General features: G+C 45.8%; 1 protein-coding gene across 4 annotated transcripts in view; it reads right to left on the bottom strand.

Annotated features, from left to right (window-relative positions):
• The window catches only part of LOC104997334 (N-acetyllactosaminide alpha-1,3-galactosyltransferase), a 78,786-nt gene that overhangs the window by 11,957 nt on the left and 45,423 nt on the right, over positions 1 to 21,406 (bottom strand). For 3 of the 4 annotated variants that reach the window (XM_010852035.1, XM_010852031.1, XM_010852033.1), the window contains exons 3-6: positions 11,711 to 11,799; positions 5,175 to 5,210; positions 3,474 to 3,539; positions 2,822 to 2,914 (exon numbers count right to left, since the gene is read on the bottom strand). In XM_010852035.1, coding sequence (XP_010850337.1) covers positions 2,822 to 2,914; positions 3,474 to 3,539; positions 5,175 to 5,210; positions 11,711 to 11,790 — 275 coding nt within the window. In that variant the 5' untranslated portion in view covers positions 11,791 to 11,799. The remainder of the gene's footprint in view (positions 1 to 2,821; positions 2,915 to 3,473; positions 3,540 to 5,174; positions 5,211 to 11,710; positions 11,800 to 21,406) is intronic. The other variant, XM_010852032.1, reaches the window with a different exon arrangement.

The following is a 21,406-nucleotide window of genomic DNA, read 5'->3' as shown; positions in this document are numbered from 1 at the left end:
ACTCTGTGAGACACACAGACAGTTAGACATAAGCGGGGGCTCAGAGAAAACCTTTGGACTTAAGATGTAAATGTGGGAGTCATTCTCCCATGGATGGTGTCTAATGCCATGGAAATGGATGAGAGCACATTGGAAGATAGTATAAAGAAAAGAGATGAGGATACTGGACTCAACCTCCAGAAGCTAATATTTGAGGCTTGGGAAGAGGCCCCATTAAAGAGACTGAGAAAGTAGGAGGAAAATTAAGAGAATGTGATGATATGAGGCTAAGAGATATTGATATTGATATATATATATATAGAAGAGATATTGATATAAAAAATGTATCTACAATATACTTACCATGCTTCTGGTAGTTTATAGAAAAGGATACATTTCTATAAATATGTCATCTGTGAATCCAGTTGTTCATTTTTCATTCATTTATGCAAGAAATATACTTTAGTGCCCTTAGAAGGCTTAGATTTGGCGTCACTACAAATCAATATTCTTTAAATATCTGCTTGTCATTCATTTGGAGGGCGGTGGAGAGAGTGACCACTGCTGGTTGTAATCTGCTTCTCTTCTCTGACCGGAGTAACCCAGCCCCAGCCCCCGCCTCCAGGTCCCACTCAGCAAAGCAGAAGTATCACAGTGAAAGTGTACCACCCTCCTTTGAAGTAAGCATGGCGACTATATCGCTAGCTCATCCAACTGGCCACTGGGGGGCTCTCACCCACCTCACACACACACACACACACACACACATACCTAAGGGGCTTATCAAACCACAGTGCTTCCATATTCTTCCATTTCCAGGAATGGTTTAGCATACCATAGAGGGCTACCCTGTTGTCCAGCTCCTTAAATGATACCTTGGGGGGAGGGAGCAAAATTCCCATCCTTTGACACTGGCATGGATCCTTTGTCCCAAAATAAAAGAACTTGCCAGAACACATTCAGTCTTTGCAGAACCAAGATCCCTCATGCTGTGATAGCTGCTGTTCTCCCCTGATCCTCCTCCTACCTCTATGGCCACCCCTGCTGCTTTTCAGACTTCTCTCCCTGCACTGGCCCTTTCAATGCTGATGTCAGACATCGGCCTGGTGCCTCATCCAGGCCTGCAGATCCCATTGCCACCTGTACGCTGAAGGCTCCTCTTCCCACATCTCCACCACCTATCTTCTGCCACACTTAGGGGCACTGCTACAGACTGACTGTTGTGTCCCCCAAAATTCATGTGTTGAAACCTAAGGGGTGGAGCCTTAGGGAGAGGATTAGGACATGAGGGTGGAGCCCTCATGAATGGGATTAGTGCCCTTAGAAAAGAGACCCCTGAGAGCTCCCTCTCCCCTTCTGGCACGTGAGAGCAAGGTGAGAACACCGTCATGAATATACTAGGAAGTGGGTCCTCATCAGACACCACCCCGTCTGGGGCCTTGATCTTGGACTCCCCAGCCTCCAGAACTGTAGGAAATACATATTTGTTGTTTATAAGCCATCCAGTCTATGGTATTTTGTTATAGCAGCCTGAATGACTAAGATAGGCACCCTATGAATCTCTGTCCAGTTGCCCCACAAGTTGCTGAATCCATACGCATCCCTAGTTGAGCTCATCACCCCTCCCTTTCACCACTCCCAGACACTTTCCTGGTCAGTGGCACCACCACCCACTGGTCTCTCAGGACTCATGGTCATCCTGGACAGCTCCCACCTCCCTGCTCCCCAAACCACAGCCTTCTAAGTCAGGTTGCTCACAGCTCCTTAATCAATCTTGGCAAACACTAGTTACACATCTAGAGCCCCTACAGGACCATGAACTTCTTGATGAACCATGCTGATTGATTTTTCCTGTCTCCTATACCTAACACAATGCCTAGTACAGAATTTTTTACCATGATTCACAGTAAGAAATACATCTCATGTCAAAAACACATGGACATACACATATGTAAGAGGCAAAAATCCACTTAACAATACCTATCCTTCCTCAGGTGATGCCCTGATTTTCTATTGATTTCAATTTTTAAAAGGCTGCTTTAAACCCATTCAGCTAGTTTCTGAACACATTAATGGATAGTGGCCAGTAGTTTGTAAAACACCAGCTAGCATATCATGGGTGTTTGACAAACATTTGTTGTATGCTTGTTTAAAGGATGTACGCATGGCCCTATGAGCTTCTGTAACATCACTGCCATTTTACAGACGAGTTAACTGAATCTCAGAATTTTCTTGCTCTGACTCTAGCTTTGTAGCTTTCCATAATACCCCGTGGCCTATGAGACCCCCTTCCAGCCCCAGTATATTGTGATTCTTCCACTGCCATTGGCTGACTGCTGTCAGAATCATTGTAGTTATTGCTCAAACAAATAAGACAACCAGCCTCTCAAGTTTCTCATCTAATCTGGTGTAAAGGTCTGCTGTTGCTGCTGCAGCTGCTGCTAAGTTGCTTCAGTCGTGTCCGACTCTGTGCGACCCCATAGACGGCAGCCCATCAGGCTCCACCATCCCTGGGATTCTCCAGGCAAGAACACTGGAGTGGGTTGCCATTTCCTTCTCCAATGCATGAAAGTGAAAAGTGAAAATGAAGTCGCTCAGTCATGTCCGACTCTTAGCGACCCCATGGACTGCAGCCTACCAGGCTCCTCCGTCCATGGGATTTTCCAGGCAAGAGTACTGGAGTGGGGTGCCAATGCCTTCTCTGGTGTAAAGGTCTAATAGATGCTAAGTCTCTGTCCCCCTAGTCAGGGCTGTTCTCCATGGCACTGTTGCCTCCATAGCCCCTGCCCCTTTATGCTGAGCTATGGATTTACTGGAAACAGGGCGACACTTCTTTTCTTACAATGGGTTGAACCAGTCCGATAGCTTAAGCTTGCTTTCGTCTTCGTTTCTTTGTTCCTTTTCTTCGTTTATGTCTCCATCTTCTTCATGGTAACTGCGGGTCACACATACAAAGGGAAAAATAAGCTGAGGAAGGCAAGAAGGCTGGCCTATGGTATCAGGATGGTGGCTGAGGACCTTATAAAAATGGTTCCACGGCAGAGAACACCTGCACTAAGTGAATGTCTGGAGAAAGGTTCATGATGCTAAACGTTTATTCATAAAGACCTACTTTTGTTGAAATGGTGCAGGACTCAGCTTGCTTATTATCCTTCCAGGTCAGCACAGTTAGCAATTTAACGACCCAATAACCATCAGGTTATTTCAAGAGGAGGGAAAACTAATAAAACAGTCTTCATAAAAACATTTTAGTTTATGATAGGCTTTCCTGCAATCCCAACTTTAGCCTGAACTTCATTCACCCTCAAGTTAAATGGGGAAAAAATAAAAACATGACCGCCAAACTTAACGGCCCAGTCCCAACCATGAAATAGAGGCCTCGTGTGTTTCCAATAAGCCAGAAATACAAATGACTGAGGTCATGGCTGTGAAACCATTCTATCTGGACTCTATAGCATTGGGTGGATAAACAGATCACTACACAACCACCTTACCCATTGTTAAACCATCTCGGAAGCCACCAGCCCTTCTGAATGCTGCTGCCACCAACTTCTGGGTTTCTAAGAAATGAGAAAAAATGACAAACATTTTTAGAAAAGGAGGCAGTCCCAAACGGGGGGATTTCCAAATTCTTTTTCTGGTATGTCATTTAAAATTTTGTTTAAAAAAATCACTCATTTGTAAAATGAATGCAAGTGACGCTGCTGTAGCTAAACAGGAGGCGATGCGCCTGACGCCACCTAGATCTCCCCTCCCGTAGGCAGTCCCCCGCACTCAGTCCATCCAGGGGTCCCTCACAGGGAGAGAAGGAGAAAAATGGAGCGACAAAGTGGGATTGATGCTAAGCCATAAATCTGCATCCTGGGTCTGCCGCTTACTAGCTGGGTGACTGTGAGAGGACATTTCCCCTCTCTGAATCTTGAATTTTCTCCTCTGAAAAGTCAGAGATAATAAGAACAACAACAATAAGAAACCTACCATGAGGGTGGCTTTGAAGCCTAAATATACGTAGCATACACAAAAGAGCTTTCTAAGATGAAAATTACTGTAGCAAGTCATAGTCTTTAAACAAAACGGTTCACATGTCCAGGAATGATCTCTTTGGCTAAATGAGAAGAATCTGAGTTGCTACAAAGGTCAGCAGTGACAGACACAGGAAATCCGAGGGTCTGTAAATCAGTAAGAAGCTCAACCAACTGTAATTAGAAGCCACTTTCACCACGCACATACTGACGCGTCCACACTCCCTGTGAGAGCCTCTCCAGGGTGGGGACCTTCCAGAAGAGGGAAAAGAAGGGGAATCCAGGAAACAATACACTTCAGTTGAACAAATAAGGTGGTGAGGTATGAATAGCATGATAAAAAAGAAACATGCTTTAAAACCCATCTCTTCAAAAAGTGCTTGAAGTAATTTATGATTAAGAAAGTATGGTTACAATAAATAAGAAAAAAAATACAAGAATAAAAATGAAGCAAGAAGAAATAAACATTTTAGTCACTCAGTAGGCATGTTCACATGACCTTGATCATCTGAGCCACTCTGGGAGAATAAAAATTTTACCTTTATTTTTCTGACTGAGATACTGGTTGAGTGGGTTTGAGCAAATTGCCAAAGTCATATGACATGTAAGCATAAAAGCCAAGATTTAATACCAGGGGAGAAATTGTTTCAAAAATGAAGGTCAAGGAAAGTTCAAGCAGTTGAACATAACACTTTGCTCTGAGCTTCCTGGCAACCAAGCCAAAGATTGAAAACCAAGGCTTGCAGAGTCCTCAAGACCAATAATAACAATACTACCACACCACACACTAGTTCATCAGGAGACCCAAACTTTTTTCCTGATCCTTTATCGCAATGAAATTTCTTGCAAGGGTCTTTATACAACATGTGGTGGGTAGCATAATGGACAATATCTACCCTGATTTTTTTTATAAGCAAGGCAGGAATGTTCTCCAAACAAGACTATCTGAAGAGATAGATACTTGATAAAAAGCAAGGACAAAACATGAGTCATGGCTCTAGAGAGACAAGACTAAGGGGCTGGAGGAATACAGTCCAGACTCCTGAGACCCTTCCCCTCCACCTGTGACCAGAGCTGTGTCACCACCTGCCAAGTTAAGAATGGACTGCAGGGGAGCCAGAGCAGGCAGGCAGGGGGAGAATCCCATAGAAACCCAGAATTAAAAGCACTTACCTTGATGGGTTTATCCAGAACAAAGAGCCTTCTGGGCTAAAAGCAAATGAGACATAAAAATGTATCATATTACTTTTAATTCAGAAAAGCTATTTTGCAGCCATTATCACTGAAGCCCTGGGCCAAATCGAGAGCTTGGGTTTTGGCTACTTCCAGGTTTCCATTCATTTCACATGCTAGCAAAGTAATGCAGAAAATTCTCCAAACTAGGCTTCAACAGTACGTGAACTGAGAACTTCCAGATGTTCAAGCTGGATTTAGAAAAGGCAGAGGAATCAGAGATCAAATTGCCAACATCAGTTGGATCATCGAAAAAGCAACTGAGTTCCAGAAAAACAGCTACTTCTGCTTCACTGACTATGCTAAAGCCTTTGACTGTGTGGATCACAACAAACTGTGGAAAATTCTGAAAGAGATACAAATACCAGACCACCTGACCTGCCTCCTGAGAAATCTGTATGCAGGTCAAGAAGCAACAGTTAGAACCAGACATGGAACAGACTGGCTCAAAATTGGAAAAGGATTATGGCAAGACTGTATATTGTCACCCTGTTTATTTAACTTAAATGCAGAGCACATCAAGAGAAATGCTGGGCTGGATGAAGCACAAGCTGGAATCAAGATTGCCGGGAGAAGTATCAATAACCTCAGATACGCAGATGACACCACCCTTATGGCAGAAAGTGAAGAGGAACTCAAAAGCCTCTTGATGAAGGTGAAGGAGGACAGTGAAAAAGCTGGTTTAAAACTCAACATTCAAAAACTAAGATCATGGCATCTGGTCCCATCACTTCATGGCAAATAGATGGAGAAACAATGGAAATAGTGAGACTTTATTTTCTTGGGCTCCAGAATCACTGCAGATGGTGACCACAGCCTACTCCTTGGAAGAAAAGGTATAACAAACCTAGACAATGTATTAAAAAGCAGAGACATTACTTTGCCAACAAAGGTCCATCTAGTCAAGGCTATGGGTTTTCCAGTAGTCATGTATGGATGTGAGACTTGGACCATAAAGAATGCTGAGCACCAAAGAATTGATGCTTTTGAACTATGGTGTTGGAGAAGACTCTTGAGAGTCCCTTGGACTGCAAAGAGACCCAATCAGTCCATCCTAAAGGAAATCAATCCTGAATATTCATTGGAAGGACTGATGCTGAAACTGAAGCTCCAATACTTTGGCCACCTGATGCAAAAAACTGACTCACTGAAAAAGACCCTGATACTGGGAAAGATTGAAGGCAGGAGGAGAAGGGGATGACTGAGGATAAGATGGTTGGATGGCATCACCGACTCAAAGGACATGAGTTTGAGCAAACTCTGGGAGATAGTGATAAGGAAGCCTGGAGTGCTGCAGTCCATGGAATTGCAAAGAGTCAGACACAACTGAGCAACTGAACAAGAACGAGATTCCTACCTTCCTTTGAGATAAAACCAATGACACCAAGGGACTTTAATCACTTCTGGATTACCCAGAACAAGCAGTGGTCAGAAGATCTCTGGAGAATCTCAAATCTTAGTTTAAAAATAAAAGATGGCAGCTCTCCATTGTCCACAGTGGCTTCACTGAGGGAGAGGGGCTCCCAGATGGCTCCCCTCTTGACTCCTAGTGGGGAACACCACGGCCCATCCCTTGCCCAGGATTTATCTTCCCCCAGAAAACCAATGACTGCCGAGCTGGCACCCTACCACCTCAGAGCCTCCTCAAAGGGGGAGCAGCCTCAAAGGGCATTTCTGAAGCTAACGAAGGCAGTGAAACCATCTGAAGGCATCTACAAGACTGGACCAGTGACCATCTGACTCCTCTAGCAGACCACCTCCCTCCATTCCACAAATACTTTCTGAGCATGTACCACGTGGCCTGGCGCTGGGGATACAGTGCTGTCTGAGACAGAGTCCCTATGCATCCTGTGGTACAGACAAGCTAGTGTGGAGGTCAGACCCTATATCACACAGCTACGGGACTCCAAACTCCAAGAAGAGCTGTTAAAAAAAAAAGAAGAAGAAGCAAAAGTAACTAGGAGCACTTAACAGGAAGACCTGGAAGGCCTCCCAGAGGAGGGGATAATGTTTTAGCTGAGTTCTCAAGGATGACTACAAGTCCAGGGGAAGAGAAATTAGAAAGAGTGTCTCTTGGAGACCAAAAATATATATGCAAAGGCCCTGAAAAAGGAAGGAGGCATTTAAATGTGCAAGGAAATAAACGAAGAAGTAACTGGAGGTCCCCTCGCTGTAGCCTGCTGTGGATTTTGCCCTTGAAGAGTTTTAGGCAGGAGTGGGACCGGGTCGTCTCTGTAGGCAGCAAGAGAGTAAACGGGGTGACTAGTCAGGAGGTGTTGGCAGTGGTCCAGGCCCAGGTCAAGGCAGCCAAAGAGATGGAGAGAGCGGAGTGCGCTGACTTGAGAGATATTTTGGGGGCAAAGGGATAGGACTTGTCGTACTGGATTCTTCCACCGTTCTGTGCACGGAAGCTGTGCCCAATGGTTAAATCTTTCTTGCTTCCTTCTCCCTGTGAATAAAAGGGATAGAGCCTGGTAGAAAGAGTTCTTGACCTGGGCTCAGGCACCTGCCCTGGCTCTGCACCTGTCTGGCCCTAGCTGCCCTCATCACTGAAAAAAAATATAAATGACTAATACTTGTTTCAGACTCTGCCTTCTGCCCCTGCTGGGAGTCCATATCACCTAACCAGAGTGAAATGTATGCCCTCTTTCCTCCTACGGTTACCCCTCTGAGCTCAACACTTGTGGACCAAGTTCTAATATCTCTTGTTTCTAAATCTGTTTATTGATCTGACAATATTCATAACAGCTAATACTTGGCCTGGGACTGTTCTAAGCAATTGATATGTATTAGCTCATTAAATCCTCACAACAATCAATGAAGGAGGTTCTATGCTTCCTCGGAGGCACCTAGGCATTAAGTGGTTTTGTCTAAGATTGGATTGCTAGAAGAAACAGTACTTGAACCTGGGGAATCTGACTCCAGACCCGACAAGAGGGGGTTAGGAAGAAGGGAAAGAGGAGGGAGAGGGCCCTCTGCAACCTAGCACTCAGACCCCCACCAGGTGCTCAGGACATCATTTTGTAGAGTCAGACTTGCCATCTTGTTCCGTCTTTCAAATTTGTTATCTTTCCCTTTTCACCCTCCGCTCCCAGAGGCCTGTGACATTTCAGGTCCCAGCAACACCCACCTTGCAGAGCACGACATTTAACACATATTCATCCTTCAAGGCACAATTCAAATGCCCCCTCTCCTGTGGTACAATCTGAGTACAGTGTCTGGCACATAGTAGCTGCTCAATAAATACTTGTAAATGAATGCCTCTCCCCTCCCCCCAAAAAAAGACAGATCGCTGTCTAAGTCGAACATAATCTTCGCCTCCTTGAACTCTCACGGTTCCTTTTCTCTCCCTCTGATATCCTTCCTTCACTTTGCATTGTTGATATTGATGTACACATCTGCTTGCTCCATCTAGAGTTTAACCTCCTGAGGGTAGGAATTCCCTGAGCCTCATCCTGTATCCCTCATAGCATGAACAACCAGCTGAAGAAGGAGCCCCGGACAATGAATCAGATCTGAGTTCCAATTAGAACTTGGACATAAATTCACTGCTAAGTCATTTCACCTATTTGGTTTCCATTTTGTCACTTGAAAAATGAGAACCCTCAACTGAAGGAAGGGTTGTATCGTGGGTCAGAGAATAAGCTGTATTCTGATAGCCTCAGACCTAAATCTTCCTGAAAATGTGACCTTGAACCTTCACGTTTAACACTGTGGAGACTCAGTGTGCCTCATCCAGATACATAGACTATGCAGACTAATACTTAGCTTGCAGGGCTATTTTAAGAACTGGAGGGAGTGCCTAGTGCAGTTCCTGGCACATTCGAACGCTCAATAACTAGTAGGTACTATCATCAAAATCACCCTCACCATCATTACTTTATCATAAACGTTTAAATTTTCTTCCATCTCTAAAATTCTAAGGTTTTTTCTTTTCATCCAACCTCAAATCAAACCCTGTCCTGGATGACATTCTTTCAGGATGCTCTATTGGTAATAGTCTCTCTTTACTTATCAGTTGACATGTTTGACTGAGCTACTTTTAAATCTTTTTTAGCTAAAGTGCTGCCCACCTGTCTAAGGTTGGTGCCCTCAGCTCACCTCACACCATCACAAGGCCAGTTCTCAGGGTGGCAAAGAATTTGCTGCCTTTTAAACCTCTTGCAGACATTCAAATAGATTCCCCACATTGAAGAATGATGTGGCTGCAGTCTGGATGCCAGACTATGGCCCTGAAGAGCAGCCAGAAGCTGCTCTAGTTACTGTGTGGGAGAGTGTACTCAGCACGGCAAAATAACCTTCTTTATGGAGGCCAGTGCCAATATGCACATTTGGGCCTTTGGCTCCCATATTTTAATTTTGTGAAGTACCCAAAATTTGGAAGTGTGACTCTGGCTGCAATTCAAAATGCCAAGGTTATCCAATCAAGCATTCAGAGCTCGAATGCTGTCAAGGTTACCTACACAAGTATCTCAGCTCAGGGCAGCACCCCAGAGGACGCTCGCTCTTCTGTTGGATTCTTCCACCTGCTGGAGCTCTTCCTTCTATTTGCCAAATCTTACCTCTGAGCAGGTGATGAGAATGGCGGTGATGATGGTGATGGTGATGGCAGCAAACATTTACCGAGTGCACTGCCCTATGTGCTTTATACACAATAACTTATTTAATCCAACAACCCTATGACGCAGGTACTACCATTATGCCCATTTTAAACAACAGGGAAACTTATTGAAAACCAAAGAACAGAGTCGCGAAGTAACTTGCCCAAAACAGAGGAGGTAAGTCATGGCACAGGACCAGCCCCAGGCAGCCTAGTTCCAGACTCCAGCCAGGATACTTCCTCAGCCCTCAAGAAAAGGGAGCCCCAGGGTCCCTGCATCCAACACTGAGTCATCTTTTCTTCGGACTAAGTACCCACAGTTTCCTTCAATTCGAAAGACCTGGTTTGTAGACCCCTTTAACATAGTCACTCTCTAGCTTGTCCTCTTTCTTTTAAAATGAGTTGTTCAGAATGAAACAATAATACTCCAGAAATGGTTAGGTCACCCTGGGGAAAACCAGCTACAGAGTCTAGAGATTCCTCCTTCCACTGATGTACCTGAATGGGCAGTCCCTTTATAAGTAGCCAGGACAGTCCTCCCAGCTCATCAAACCTTAGAATCTAAGAATTGAAAGCAACATTCTAATGTTTATCCAGGCCATCATCTTGAACTTGGGAAGCTACTAAGACCATGAAGATATCAATGGTGACAAGACAGTGCTCCTGGCCCAGAGTTGTATGGTGGCCTTATTTATTTATTTGAATTTATGTATTTTTAATTGGAGGACAATTACAATATTGTGTTGGTTTCCACCACACATAAACATGAATCAGTCATAGGTATACATATGTCCCCTCCCTCTTGAACCTCCCTCCCACCACCCACCCCATCACACCCCTCTAAATTGTCACAGAGCATTGGATTTGATCTCCCTGCAGCATCCAGCAAATTCCCACTGGCTACCTATTTTACATATGGCAATATATATTTTTCAATGCTGTTCTCTCAGTTCATCCCACCCTCTCCTTCCCTCACTGTGTCCACAAGTCTGTTCTTTATGTCTGCATCTCCTGTGCTGCTCTGCAAATACTTTCATCTGTACCATCTTTTTAGATTCCATATGAATGCATTAATATACAACACTTGTTTATCTCTTTCTGACTTATTTCACTATGTCTAATAGGCTCTAGGTTCATCCACCTCTAGGTGTAAGGTGGCCTTTTTGAAAGAAAGGCTGAACTATACTGATGCCTCTTAAAGTCAAAACCATTGTGCATTTTTGTAGCTGCTTGGGGAGACTTCTTTCTGACAGAAGCCTCTCCAGCTGGAACCTCCGAGGCATTATAGTTTCTCAAAACACACAAAGCAGCTCAAAAATTTGAGGTGAATCCACTGATGAATTTGAAAACTCAGAAATATTTCATTCATTGTGTTTTCCAGAGTTAAAAAAAAAAAAAACACAGACAAAACACTCAAAAGTTTAGCCAGGCACAAATAAATCACCAGGGACTCTAAGTGTATTTTTGCAGCAAAAGTCAACAACTTTGAGTTGTTCCTTTGAACTTTGCAAATATTTTAGGACTGCAAAAATCAGGGTGAATTTCTTGTGGAATTCCTGTCTGAAATTTCTTAATGCAATTTCCATATCTGGTCATATTTTAATATGACATTTTGGTCTTAATAGGACCTTACTGTTTCTGGCTCTAGTCTTCCCAGAACTGCAAAGCTATATAAAAATTGAGACATTAGGAACATGGCAGGAAGAAAGATAATTAATTCCTTAGAAAGTGCTTGAGGATCTAATGATTTTAAAGACAGTCGTTAAAGTCTAGGGCTCAGGGAAACAGGAAGGAAGAAATCCTAATTTTAATTCAACGTGGTGACTTGGCTGATGGAGACGTTCATTAACATCACTTTATCATGTTCCATAATTACCTGTGGATATATTCCCAAAACACAACAATGACAGTTGAGACAACCAGCATTGACAGAATCACTTTTCCTTTGACATTCATTATTTTCTCCTGGGAAAAGAAAAGAAGAGGGGGGGAAATAGATTAAATATAGCAAGAGTGGGATATGATTTTTTTTAAGAAATATTTCTACCCATATCCTTTCTAAAAGGAAAAGGTGATGAACATTTAATAAGCACTGAGGGGCATGTTCTGGGCTTCCCCAGTGGCTCAGCAGTGAAGAATCTGCCTGCAATGCAGCAGACACAAGTTCGATCCCTGGATGGGGAAGATCCCCTGAAGGAGGGCATGGCAACCTACTCCAGTACTCTTGCCTGGAGAATCCCATGGACAGAAGTGTCTGGTGGGCTATAGTCCATAGTGTCACAAACAGCTGGACACGACTGAAGCAACTGGGCACACACACGTGCAAGGAGCAGGCTCTACCTTAAATTGCATGGGTCTGCAATGGCAAATTAGCCAATTCAATGAGCAGATGGGGCTGCCTGAGTTGTGAAAGATGCTAAGGCCACTTTGAGGCTCCGAGGGAAAGTGTCCTGACTGATCACAAGGTCCACCATGGATGTGGGAGAGGGTTTATTGATTTTTATTGGAGTACAGTTACTCTAAACTGTTGTGTTAGTTCTCACTGTACAGTAAAGTAAATCAGCTATACACATACACATATCCCCTCATTTTTAGATTTCCTTCCCAGTTAGGTCACCACAGAGCACTGAGTACAGTTCCTCGTGCTACACAGTAGGTTCTCATTAGTTATCTACTTAATACACAGCAGGATCAGTACGTGAACACCAATCTCTCAAGTCATCCCATCTCGCCCCTCCCTGACTTGATAACCTTAAATTTGTTCTCTATATCTGTGACTATTTCTACTTTGCAAACAAGTTCATCTGTACCATTTTTCTAGAGTGAGGGTTGAGCTAATGGTTCCCACAGATGCTGGCCTCCTCTGACTTAATAGCATTACCTCTTGGCATGTGACTTTGGGGAATCATCAATTCCATGGCTCTGCTGCCCCTGATATCCTAACTACGTGCTCCCTCATTCAGAGGGGAAAGCATGCTGGTCTTTTACCATTGAGACTCAACCATTTCCCAGGGGAAAGCATGCTGGTCTTTTACCATTGAGACTCAACCATTTCCCTACCACACCCACACAGCTGGTGCACAGTAGGTACATAAATATTTCTTAATTGCTGCATGAAATTGTGATCAAAGGGGGAAGGGGTACTGGGTAGAGAATTACAGCTTGGGAAGTACTTTGATTTGGGTGGTTGGGGAAGGGCTCACTTGGGGAGATGATTTTAAAGCTTCCCATGGGGTGAAGGTAGGATGGAAAAGGATGGAAAAGAAAGTCCCATGAGAAGGGATGAGAATATTTCAGAAACAGCATCCATACCAGGCTGACTAGAGAAAAAGCTTCCTGTGTTTGGGAAAACAAAAGCCAAAAACGTGGACAAGATAAAAATAGTGCAGTTGTCCCACCTGAGTGAAAGAGGCAGGGTGGTGGTGGTGATGGCCGGTCGGCAGAGGGTGGGCAGGGGCAGTCAGAGGCTGGAAGGGCATGGAAAGAGGGTGGCGCCCACAAAAGCATCTGAAGCTGGAGAGTCACCCCACCCATCTTCATTCAGAGAAACCCATCTGGGCACTGGGTGTGGGGAACGGATAAAATGACAAGCTAGACTATTCTAATTGCAACAGGGAAGATAGGCTGGAGACTTCCCTGGTGGTCCAAAGAATCTGCCTGCCGATGCAGAGGACAAGGGTTCAATCCCTAGTCTGGGAAGATCCCACATACTGGGCACTCTAAAGCCCTCGAGCCACAACTACTAAGTCTATGTGCTACAACTACTGAAGCCCAACACGCTCAGAGCCTGTGATCCGCAACAAAAGAAGCCATCGCAACGAGAAGTCTGTGCACGACAACTAAAGAGTAGTCCCTGCCCACCACAACTAGAGAAAGCCCTTGCATAGTAACAAAGACCCAGGGCAACCAAAATTAAATCAATAAAATTTTTTAAAAAAGAGGAGATGGGCTGGCTCAATGGTTGGTTTCATTCAAAACATACTTTGGAGAGAGAATTGATAGGATTTGGCTGGTAACTTAGTCACTGGGGATGAAGGAAGAAATAAGGTTTCTGCTTAAGCAGGTAGGTTGTAGCATTTAGTCAGATTGGTTAGAGGAGGAATAGGCTTGAAGGAAAATAAGATGAGTTCCCTCTTGGATATGTGAATTTCAAAGAGTGTGTGAACACCTGAATGGAGACTCACAGGCAAGCGGAACTCAAGTCTGAAGTTCATCAGAGAACTGTGGGCAGGCTGTGCAATTGGGGGAGTGTCCATAGACTAAGGATGATATTTAACATGAAGGGAATAAACTCAATTACCAAGGAGATAATGGAGAGAGACAAAAGGGAAGGAGGGCCCTGGGCTGAAGCTTAAAAATGCCGACACTCGAAGGTAGGACAGAGAAGGGGGCAAGAAGGAGAGGGCCAGGAGGTGGAGGAAACGTGAGAGTAGACATCAGGGAGCCAACGTCATCACCTTGGAGAGACCACTTGTGCAGAAACTGACTGACAACATGAAGCCAGTCAGGCTCTCCTGTCCCACTCTCTCACAGCCTCACACCTTGTGTTCTGTAAACAACAATATTGCTGACCTTTGTAGCACTGGGCCTTCGCACCTACCTGGCCATGGGCCACTTATGTCTGTCTTAGTATATCGGTAGTCTTTGAAAACTTGCTGCTGCTGCTGCTGGGAGAGAATAAACATGTCTGCAGTCCCTCCGGCTCCTTGAGTCTTCTTCCAGCTTCCCAAGTTGTGCCTTATCTACCCTGGGTCCAGTGAACCGTGTGAGTGGCAAGACATCACTCCCTACCCCCAACCACCAGCGTAGCCCCCTTTCCCTCCTCCGGCTCCCCCATCGTTGTGTTCACGTTGCTGCACATATCACCTTGGGCGGCGGCTCACGTGGCAACATCCACATTTGGCTCCATCTCCTCTGATCTTCTTATTCAACCCTGAATCCCCTGTACCTTCAAAGAGCCAGAGGAGGCCGTCACCTAGTGAGTGTGTGAAATAAAATGAGAAGGCACCAGGACAGTCCTTCGTGGGACAGGTTATTCTCTAACTCTTTTCAAAGAGGGTTCTGAAATGATTCCTGGCTTGGATCTCCTGTGCTCCATCACCTTTATTATTATTTTCTTTTTCCTCCCTACTTTTTAAACAACTTTTTGGCCTCACCGAGTGGTATGTGGGATCTTAGTTCCCTGACCAGTGATAGAACCTGCACCCACCCCCTGCATTGGAAGAGCGGAGTCTTAATCACTGGACCGCCAGGGATAGTCCCTTCATCACTTTTATTATTAAATGCAGTTAAAAAAGAGGAAGTGTGGGATTACCAGCCATGACATTTCTTGCTTAGAAAGTGAGCTCTGTTTGGCAATGGAAAAGCTAGGGCTGAACTCAAGGTCATAACTCACCCTCCCGCTTTCAGATACAACTGTGACCAGTGGTGTTCCAGAGACCATGAGAAGATTGACCTGCTAGGCCACAGGGACACCTCAGTTTGAGCTTCTTCCCTGTGAATACCTCATGAGCTGGTACACAGAGCCCAGGACCCAAGGCAAAGTTACAAAATGCAGAGGAATGCTTGCAACTCATCCTGGCTGCTAGGAAAAGCCACTTGATTTCTACATCAATACCATGAGCATTGCGTGCAAGGAAAGGCCAGGGTTTGGAAACAAACAGGTCTGGACTGAAACTGTAGCCACCCCAATCTACTGCTATGGTCCCTCCCAGAGAAGTGTGGACGGTGATTAGAACACAGGAGTCTGGGAGTGAAGTAGGGATTTGAGACATATAAAACTGGCTACCTCCAAACACAAAGCAGCTTCTCAGACCCTCATCTGACTCCAGCAAGCTCTGAAAACTGAAAGCCTGTTTATAATTCAATTGACATCCAGGCCCTAACTGATGTGAGGCTATTTATAATCTTTATCCCTCTCAGTGAGGCTGTTTAAATGTTTCTTTGTATAAATATTGAGGTATTTTGTTATGTGCTGCTGCTGCTGCATTGGGACATTACATAATATATGATAAATACTCTGCATACAAAAAAAAAAAAAATTCTGAATTCCAACATATTTGGCCTAGGGATTCAGAAAAGGGACGCTGGACTTGTAATGGACCATATTAGATAGGTTTCCTCGTCTTTAAAATGGGGGAAAAATGGGGATGGTTGCAAGAGATGGCATCTGTAAAAGGCTTAGCATTGTGCCTGGCACCCTGTAAATGCTCAAAAATTGCCAGTTCTTCTTACTGGTGTCCATCAAACGGGCTGTTGGGAGGATCCAGTGAGGAAAGCAAAGAGCCTGGTACTCAGCAAAAGCTCAGAACATATTTGAGAGAAAAGAATCAGGTTTTGCTAGACAATAAAGTGCAAATCGACGAAAATTAGGGACGCTGAAGGTCTATCCATCTGTTCTGTGCTGCAGCCTGGTTAAGAGCTCTTTGGAAAGGCCAGGAGACTTTGATTTTCTTTGATCAAGTCCCAGCCATCTGAAGCTTTATCAACCCCACCTGCTGAGGATCAAACACAAATTTTCTCCCAGTGTAAGAAACATTAAACACACAACTCTCGTGGTAGAGAACACTGACACATACATCAGGGACACCCCTCATCTCCTCTCCAAATGCAGGTGTTTGATTTTTTTTTATCTCAGAAATTAGCCCCAGAGACAACTCTTGAAGCCCATTTTTAATATTTTTCTTCTTTTTTTTATATTTTATTTTTTAGCTTTACAATATTGTATTGGTTTTGCCATAGATCAACATGAATTCGCCACAGGTATACACGTGTTCCCCATCCTGAACCTTCTAATGTTTTTCTTATTTTTTAAATTTTGGCTGCTCTGGGTCTTCCTTGTAGAGCGCAGGCTTAGTTGTCCAGCAGCTCGTGGGGCCTTAGGTCCTGGACCAGGGATCAACCACCAACCCCTGCCTTAGAAGGGATTCTTAACCTGCAGATTCTTAACCACCAGACCACCAGGGAAGTCCCTTGGAGCCCATTTCTTTCTGGATCCTATAAATGACTTGAATCTGCTGACTTTTTGCTGTGGTCAGGTGTCACTCTTGTTAAAAGACTCACAGTTGGAAGCTGGCCAAATGAGTCAATCTCGAGTCCTTCAGCAAAGCACTGGCTACAGAAGGGTTGGCAGGGAGGCCAGTGGGTCTTTGAAAACATTTTCATTTTTCTCTCTGGATATGATGAGGCATTTGGCAGGCAATGTGGTCTAAAATCCCTTCACTGATGTGTTTGTCTCTCAGAATTTTCAAAACTGCATCTTTCTGAAGACTGGTAGTTGACTATCTTACCCACCAAGTAGGAAATGTGGGCTTGCTTCTAAATAGCCCATTTAAGGAGTAGAGCATAGAATTAGGCCCTGTGTGTGCTCAGAAGATCCAGGGGATCTTCTCAACCCAGGGCCTGAACCCGCGACCCCTGCACTGCACCCTTTCCTTGTTGCTCAGATGGTAAAGAGTCCACCTGCAATGCAGGAGACCAGGGTTCAATCCGTGGGTAGGGAAGATCCCCTGGAGGAGAGCATGGCTACCCACTCCAGTATTCTTGCCTGGAGAATCCCATGGACAGAAAAGCCTGGTGGGCTACAGTCAGTGGAGTAGCATACAGTCGGACACGACTGAGCGACTAACACAAACCTCCCCTGCATTGTAGGCAGATTCTTTACCACTGAGCCACCCAGGAAGCCCCTCAATTAGGCCCTACAGGGTACAAACATCCTGTCTTATATGGGAGAGTGTGACTATCTGAGTCACCTGGCCCCACCCCTCAGAGGATCAGGTGAGCCCAGCCAGGCCCAGTTCCACCTGAGCCCTCCCAGCATCTCTCAGCCCTCTTGTCAACGGTGTTGGCAATTTCTCTCTGAATCCAACCTACCACCCACACGGGCCGCTTCTGGGCCACTCCCAGGACTCAGCCCTTACCATGGCTTCCAAATAAAACCACCCCCACTCCTGAAACATGTATAGATGGTGCTAACAACCCCAGTGCATTTCGCAAGGCTGGGTCACACTGTCATTTCTCCACCTTCCTTACCCCCTTCCCCTGCCTCCTTTTCTGCTTCTGTTTCCCTGGAGCATCAGACTTTTCCATGAGGCCCATAAATTAATTCTTCCACACAGACGATACACACACCCACGACTTGAGAGAATCTCATCATTTCACCCCATCTGGTATAAGCCCAGGTATTCCTTCCCAGCAAAACTCCTCTCTGAAGGGAAGTCTAGTGGCCCTTGTTTTCCCCATCTCACATCAGGGGGAGAGGTGAGCTTCTCAGCTGAATCACTGGGCACTCAGAAGCCCTGGAAAAGCCATTATCTGGGGCAGAGCAGGGGGAAAGTAGCGCCTTCCCGCAGGCTATATCCTCCTCTCTGCCTGTGATTCATCGTCCCCTGTCCCTGGAACACATCCCGTCCTGCAACCTCGAGCCGCAGTCACTTCTGGACCACTGCATGGGGTCGAGAGACTCAAAACGATTCGCATCAGACAGTGACAAGTGTTGCAAAGGAAACAAAGCAGGTGAGGGTGCGGGTGGTGGGGCAGGAGGGAGGGCCAGGAACTGACTATTAGTCACCCTTCGGGAAACTTCCTATCATTCATCTTCCACATCCTCCATTGTAACATTTAGTTCCAGCGTTCCGGGCAGAAATGAGTCTGGCAGCTAAGGCTGTGCAGCCCTAGACGCACACCCCAGGCAAGTTCTCTGGCTCTGAGCCTCTGTTTACACAGACAAAATGGAGCTTCAAATACGCCCCCATTTAGGGTTCTTGAAAGGACAAAAGGAGACCGTGTTTACGCAGCACTTTGTCCTGGTGGGCAGTAAATGCTCCACAAACCGCAGTCGAAATGAGGACGCTGCTTTTTTTAGGGGAAAGATTCAGAAGCACGTGGCTCCATCGGAGACTGCAGGACCCAGAAGGGTCACAGGCGGGCCCTCCCCGCCTGCGGACTGATGTGATAGTCAGCTCCACTCCCCACTGCCCCCAGCTCAGGGTCCCGCGGACATCACGTTTGACCCCATGGCCCACAATGGGGAGGGGAAGAAGAGGAGGCTCAAATGCCACCCCCAGCGGCCACATGAAGTGGCTTTGTGAACTGAGTCATGGTTTCTCTGACCTCAGTCTCCCCGTCCTTGAAACAAGTCCTGTGAACTTAACTTTCCACCACAGTCTTTCTTGATTGACCCGGGACCTGGCGATAAATCAGCCAGAAGGCTGGAAATCTCATTGCCGAGAGGACAGGTTCACTCAGCCACACCAAGCTCATCTTTCTGCAATAGCCCCAGTTTCTTGGAAGTGATGATCATGAGAGAAGACTGCCAACCAAGTCATGTTGAGTCCACAGGTCAACTGACCTGGAAGCTTATGCAACCTCCATGTCAGGCCCCTTGGCAAACTGGGCCTGCTCTCTCTTTGGGGTGGGGACTGGTTAAGGCTCAAATGCTTCCCGGAGATGAGATGCAGCCCTGTCTGGGGGAATCATACCAGTCCTGGGGCTGCAGGTGGGGCCTGGGTCCTGACCCCACTCCCCACAGGTGGGCCTTGCTGAGCTCCCAGGAGCCCCTCACTGTGATTCAGAGAAGGAGCTGAACTAACTGCTGTTCTGCTCCCCACTTGGGGGTCTCAGGGGTCACAGTAATCCAGACTTCACAGCTACCTGGTGCCCATATTCCCCCAACACACCCCTACCACCCCATCCAGGATGGAAGAGCTGAGTTCCCTGGAGCTCTGGCTGGAGTCACCTGAGCAGGAAACTGCCAAGCGATTCACAGCCATGGCATCACCAATAACAAGCTGTGAAGCTGAAAGAAACTCTTCTAAACTCGAGGTAATAAAATGCAACCTTTGATTTAACCAAGCTAGAGGCAAAACTCCAGTACTCTTGCCTGGAAAATCCCATGGACGGAGGAGCCTGGTAGGCTGCAGTCCATGGGGTCTCTAAGAGTTGGCATGACTCAACAGCTTCACTTTCACTTTTCACTTTCATGCATTGGAGAAGGAAATGGCAACCCACTCCAGGGTTCTTGCCTAGAGAATCCCAGGGATGGGGGAGCCTGGTGGGCTGCCGTCTATGGGGTCGCACAGAGTCGGACACACTGAAGTGACTTAGCAGCAGCAGCAGCACAGGCAAAAACTGATTTGTCTTCTTTTTGTCTCAATTTAAAATGTTATTACAAAGTCAGCAAAGAGGCAGTCCAAGAGTTTGCAGCCAAAATATAACAGGTGCATCCGACAGCTGAGTAATACTAATCATTTTTATATTATCTTCACACTTTATTACAATGTTATTTTCTGGATTTTTTCCTATGGAGAGCATTTGTCTGTTTTTGTTATATGTTCGGATGTCTCCTCCTTTCCTAAATACGGTCAGTCTTCTGTACCCATGGGTTTCATCTGCAGATTCAACCAACCACAGATCAAAAACTTTAAAAAACAAAAAATTCCAGGAAAGCCTCAAAAAGCAAAACTCGAATTTGCTGCGTGCAGGTAACTATTTACATAGCATTTACCCTGTACTAGGTATTCTAAGTCAGAGAAGGCAATGGCACCCCACTCCAGTACTCTTGCCTGGAAAATCCCATGGGCAGAGGAGCCTGGTAGGCTGCAGTCCATGGGGTCGCTAAGAGTTGGACATGGCTGAGTGACTTCACTTTCACTTTTCACTTTTATGCATTGGAGAAGGAAATGGCAACCCACTCCAGTGTTCTTGCCTGGAGAATCCCAGGGACGGTGGAGCCTGATGGGCTGCCATCTATGGGGTCGCACAGAGTCGGACACGACTGAAGCAACTTAGCAGCAGCAGCAGCAGGTATTCTAAGTAATCTTGAGGTGATTAAAAGTAAATGGGAAGATGTATGTGGGTAGTATGAAAATACCATACCATTTTATGTAAGGGACTTGAGTGTCCCTGGATTTTGGTATCTGCGAGGGTCTCGGAACCAATCCCCAGTGGATACCAAGGGATGATGGCATTTACTTCCACTTTGCATTCTTTTTCCTAAAGGGAGCCTGGAAATGGAATAAACTTCTGGCCCTGCAACACTTGGATGCCCCTCAACTGAACCAGGCCACGGCCTGGGCTAAACGCTTTCCCAGCAGTCTCTCGGGTAAGCCTCATAATGACCCTGTGAAGGCACTCTAGTATTATCCTCATTTTACAGACATGAAAATGGAGGCTCAGAAAGGTTAAGTGACTTGCCCAGTGTCACACAGCATAAAGCAGTGGGGCCAGGATTCAGGTCCAGAGAGCTGGCCTCCAGTGCTCACCCTTGTATCTCTTGTGTCCTCAGCAGACATGCAAGCTCACCCGCAGGTTCATCAGCCAGCTCTGAGGCCCATCCTTTCGTTTTGCCTTTCCTGGTTGCATGAGTGGGTACATGCTTGCTAAGTTGCTTCAGTGTCCGACTCTTTTGTGACCTTTGGACTGTAGTCCACCAGGCTCCTCTGTCCATGGGATTCTCCAGACAAGAATACTGGAGTGGGAAGCTGTGCCCTCCTCCATGGGATCTTCCTGACCCAGGAAGATGGCTCCTGCCTCTCTTACGTCTCCTGCATTGGCAGGTGGGTTCTTTACCACT

The sequence above is a fragment of the Bison bison genome, unplaced genomic scaffold, assembly GCF_000754665.1.
Source record: "Bison bison bison isolate TAMUID 2011002044 unplaced genomic scaffold, Bison_UMD1.0 scf7180017864307, whole genome shotgun sequence".
NCBI classification, from domain to species: Eukaryota; Metazoa; Chordata; class Mammalia; order Artiodactyla; family Bovidae; genus Bison; species Bison bison.
This window is presented reverse-complemented; position numbering and strand designations above follow the sequence as displayed.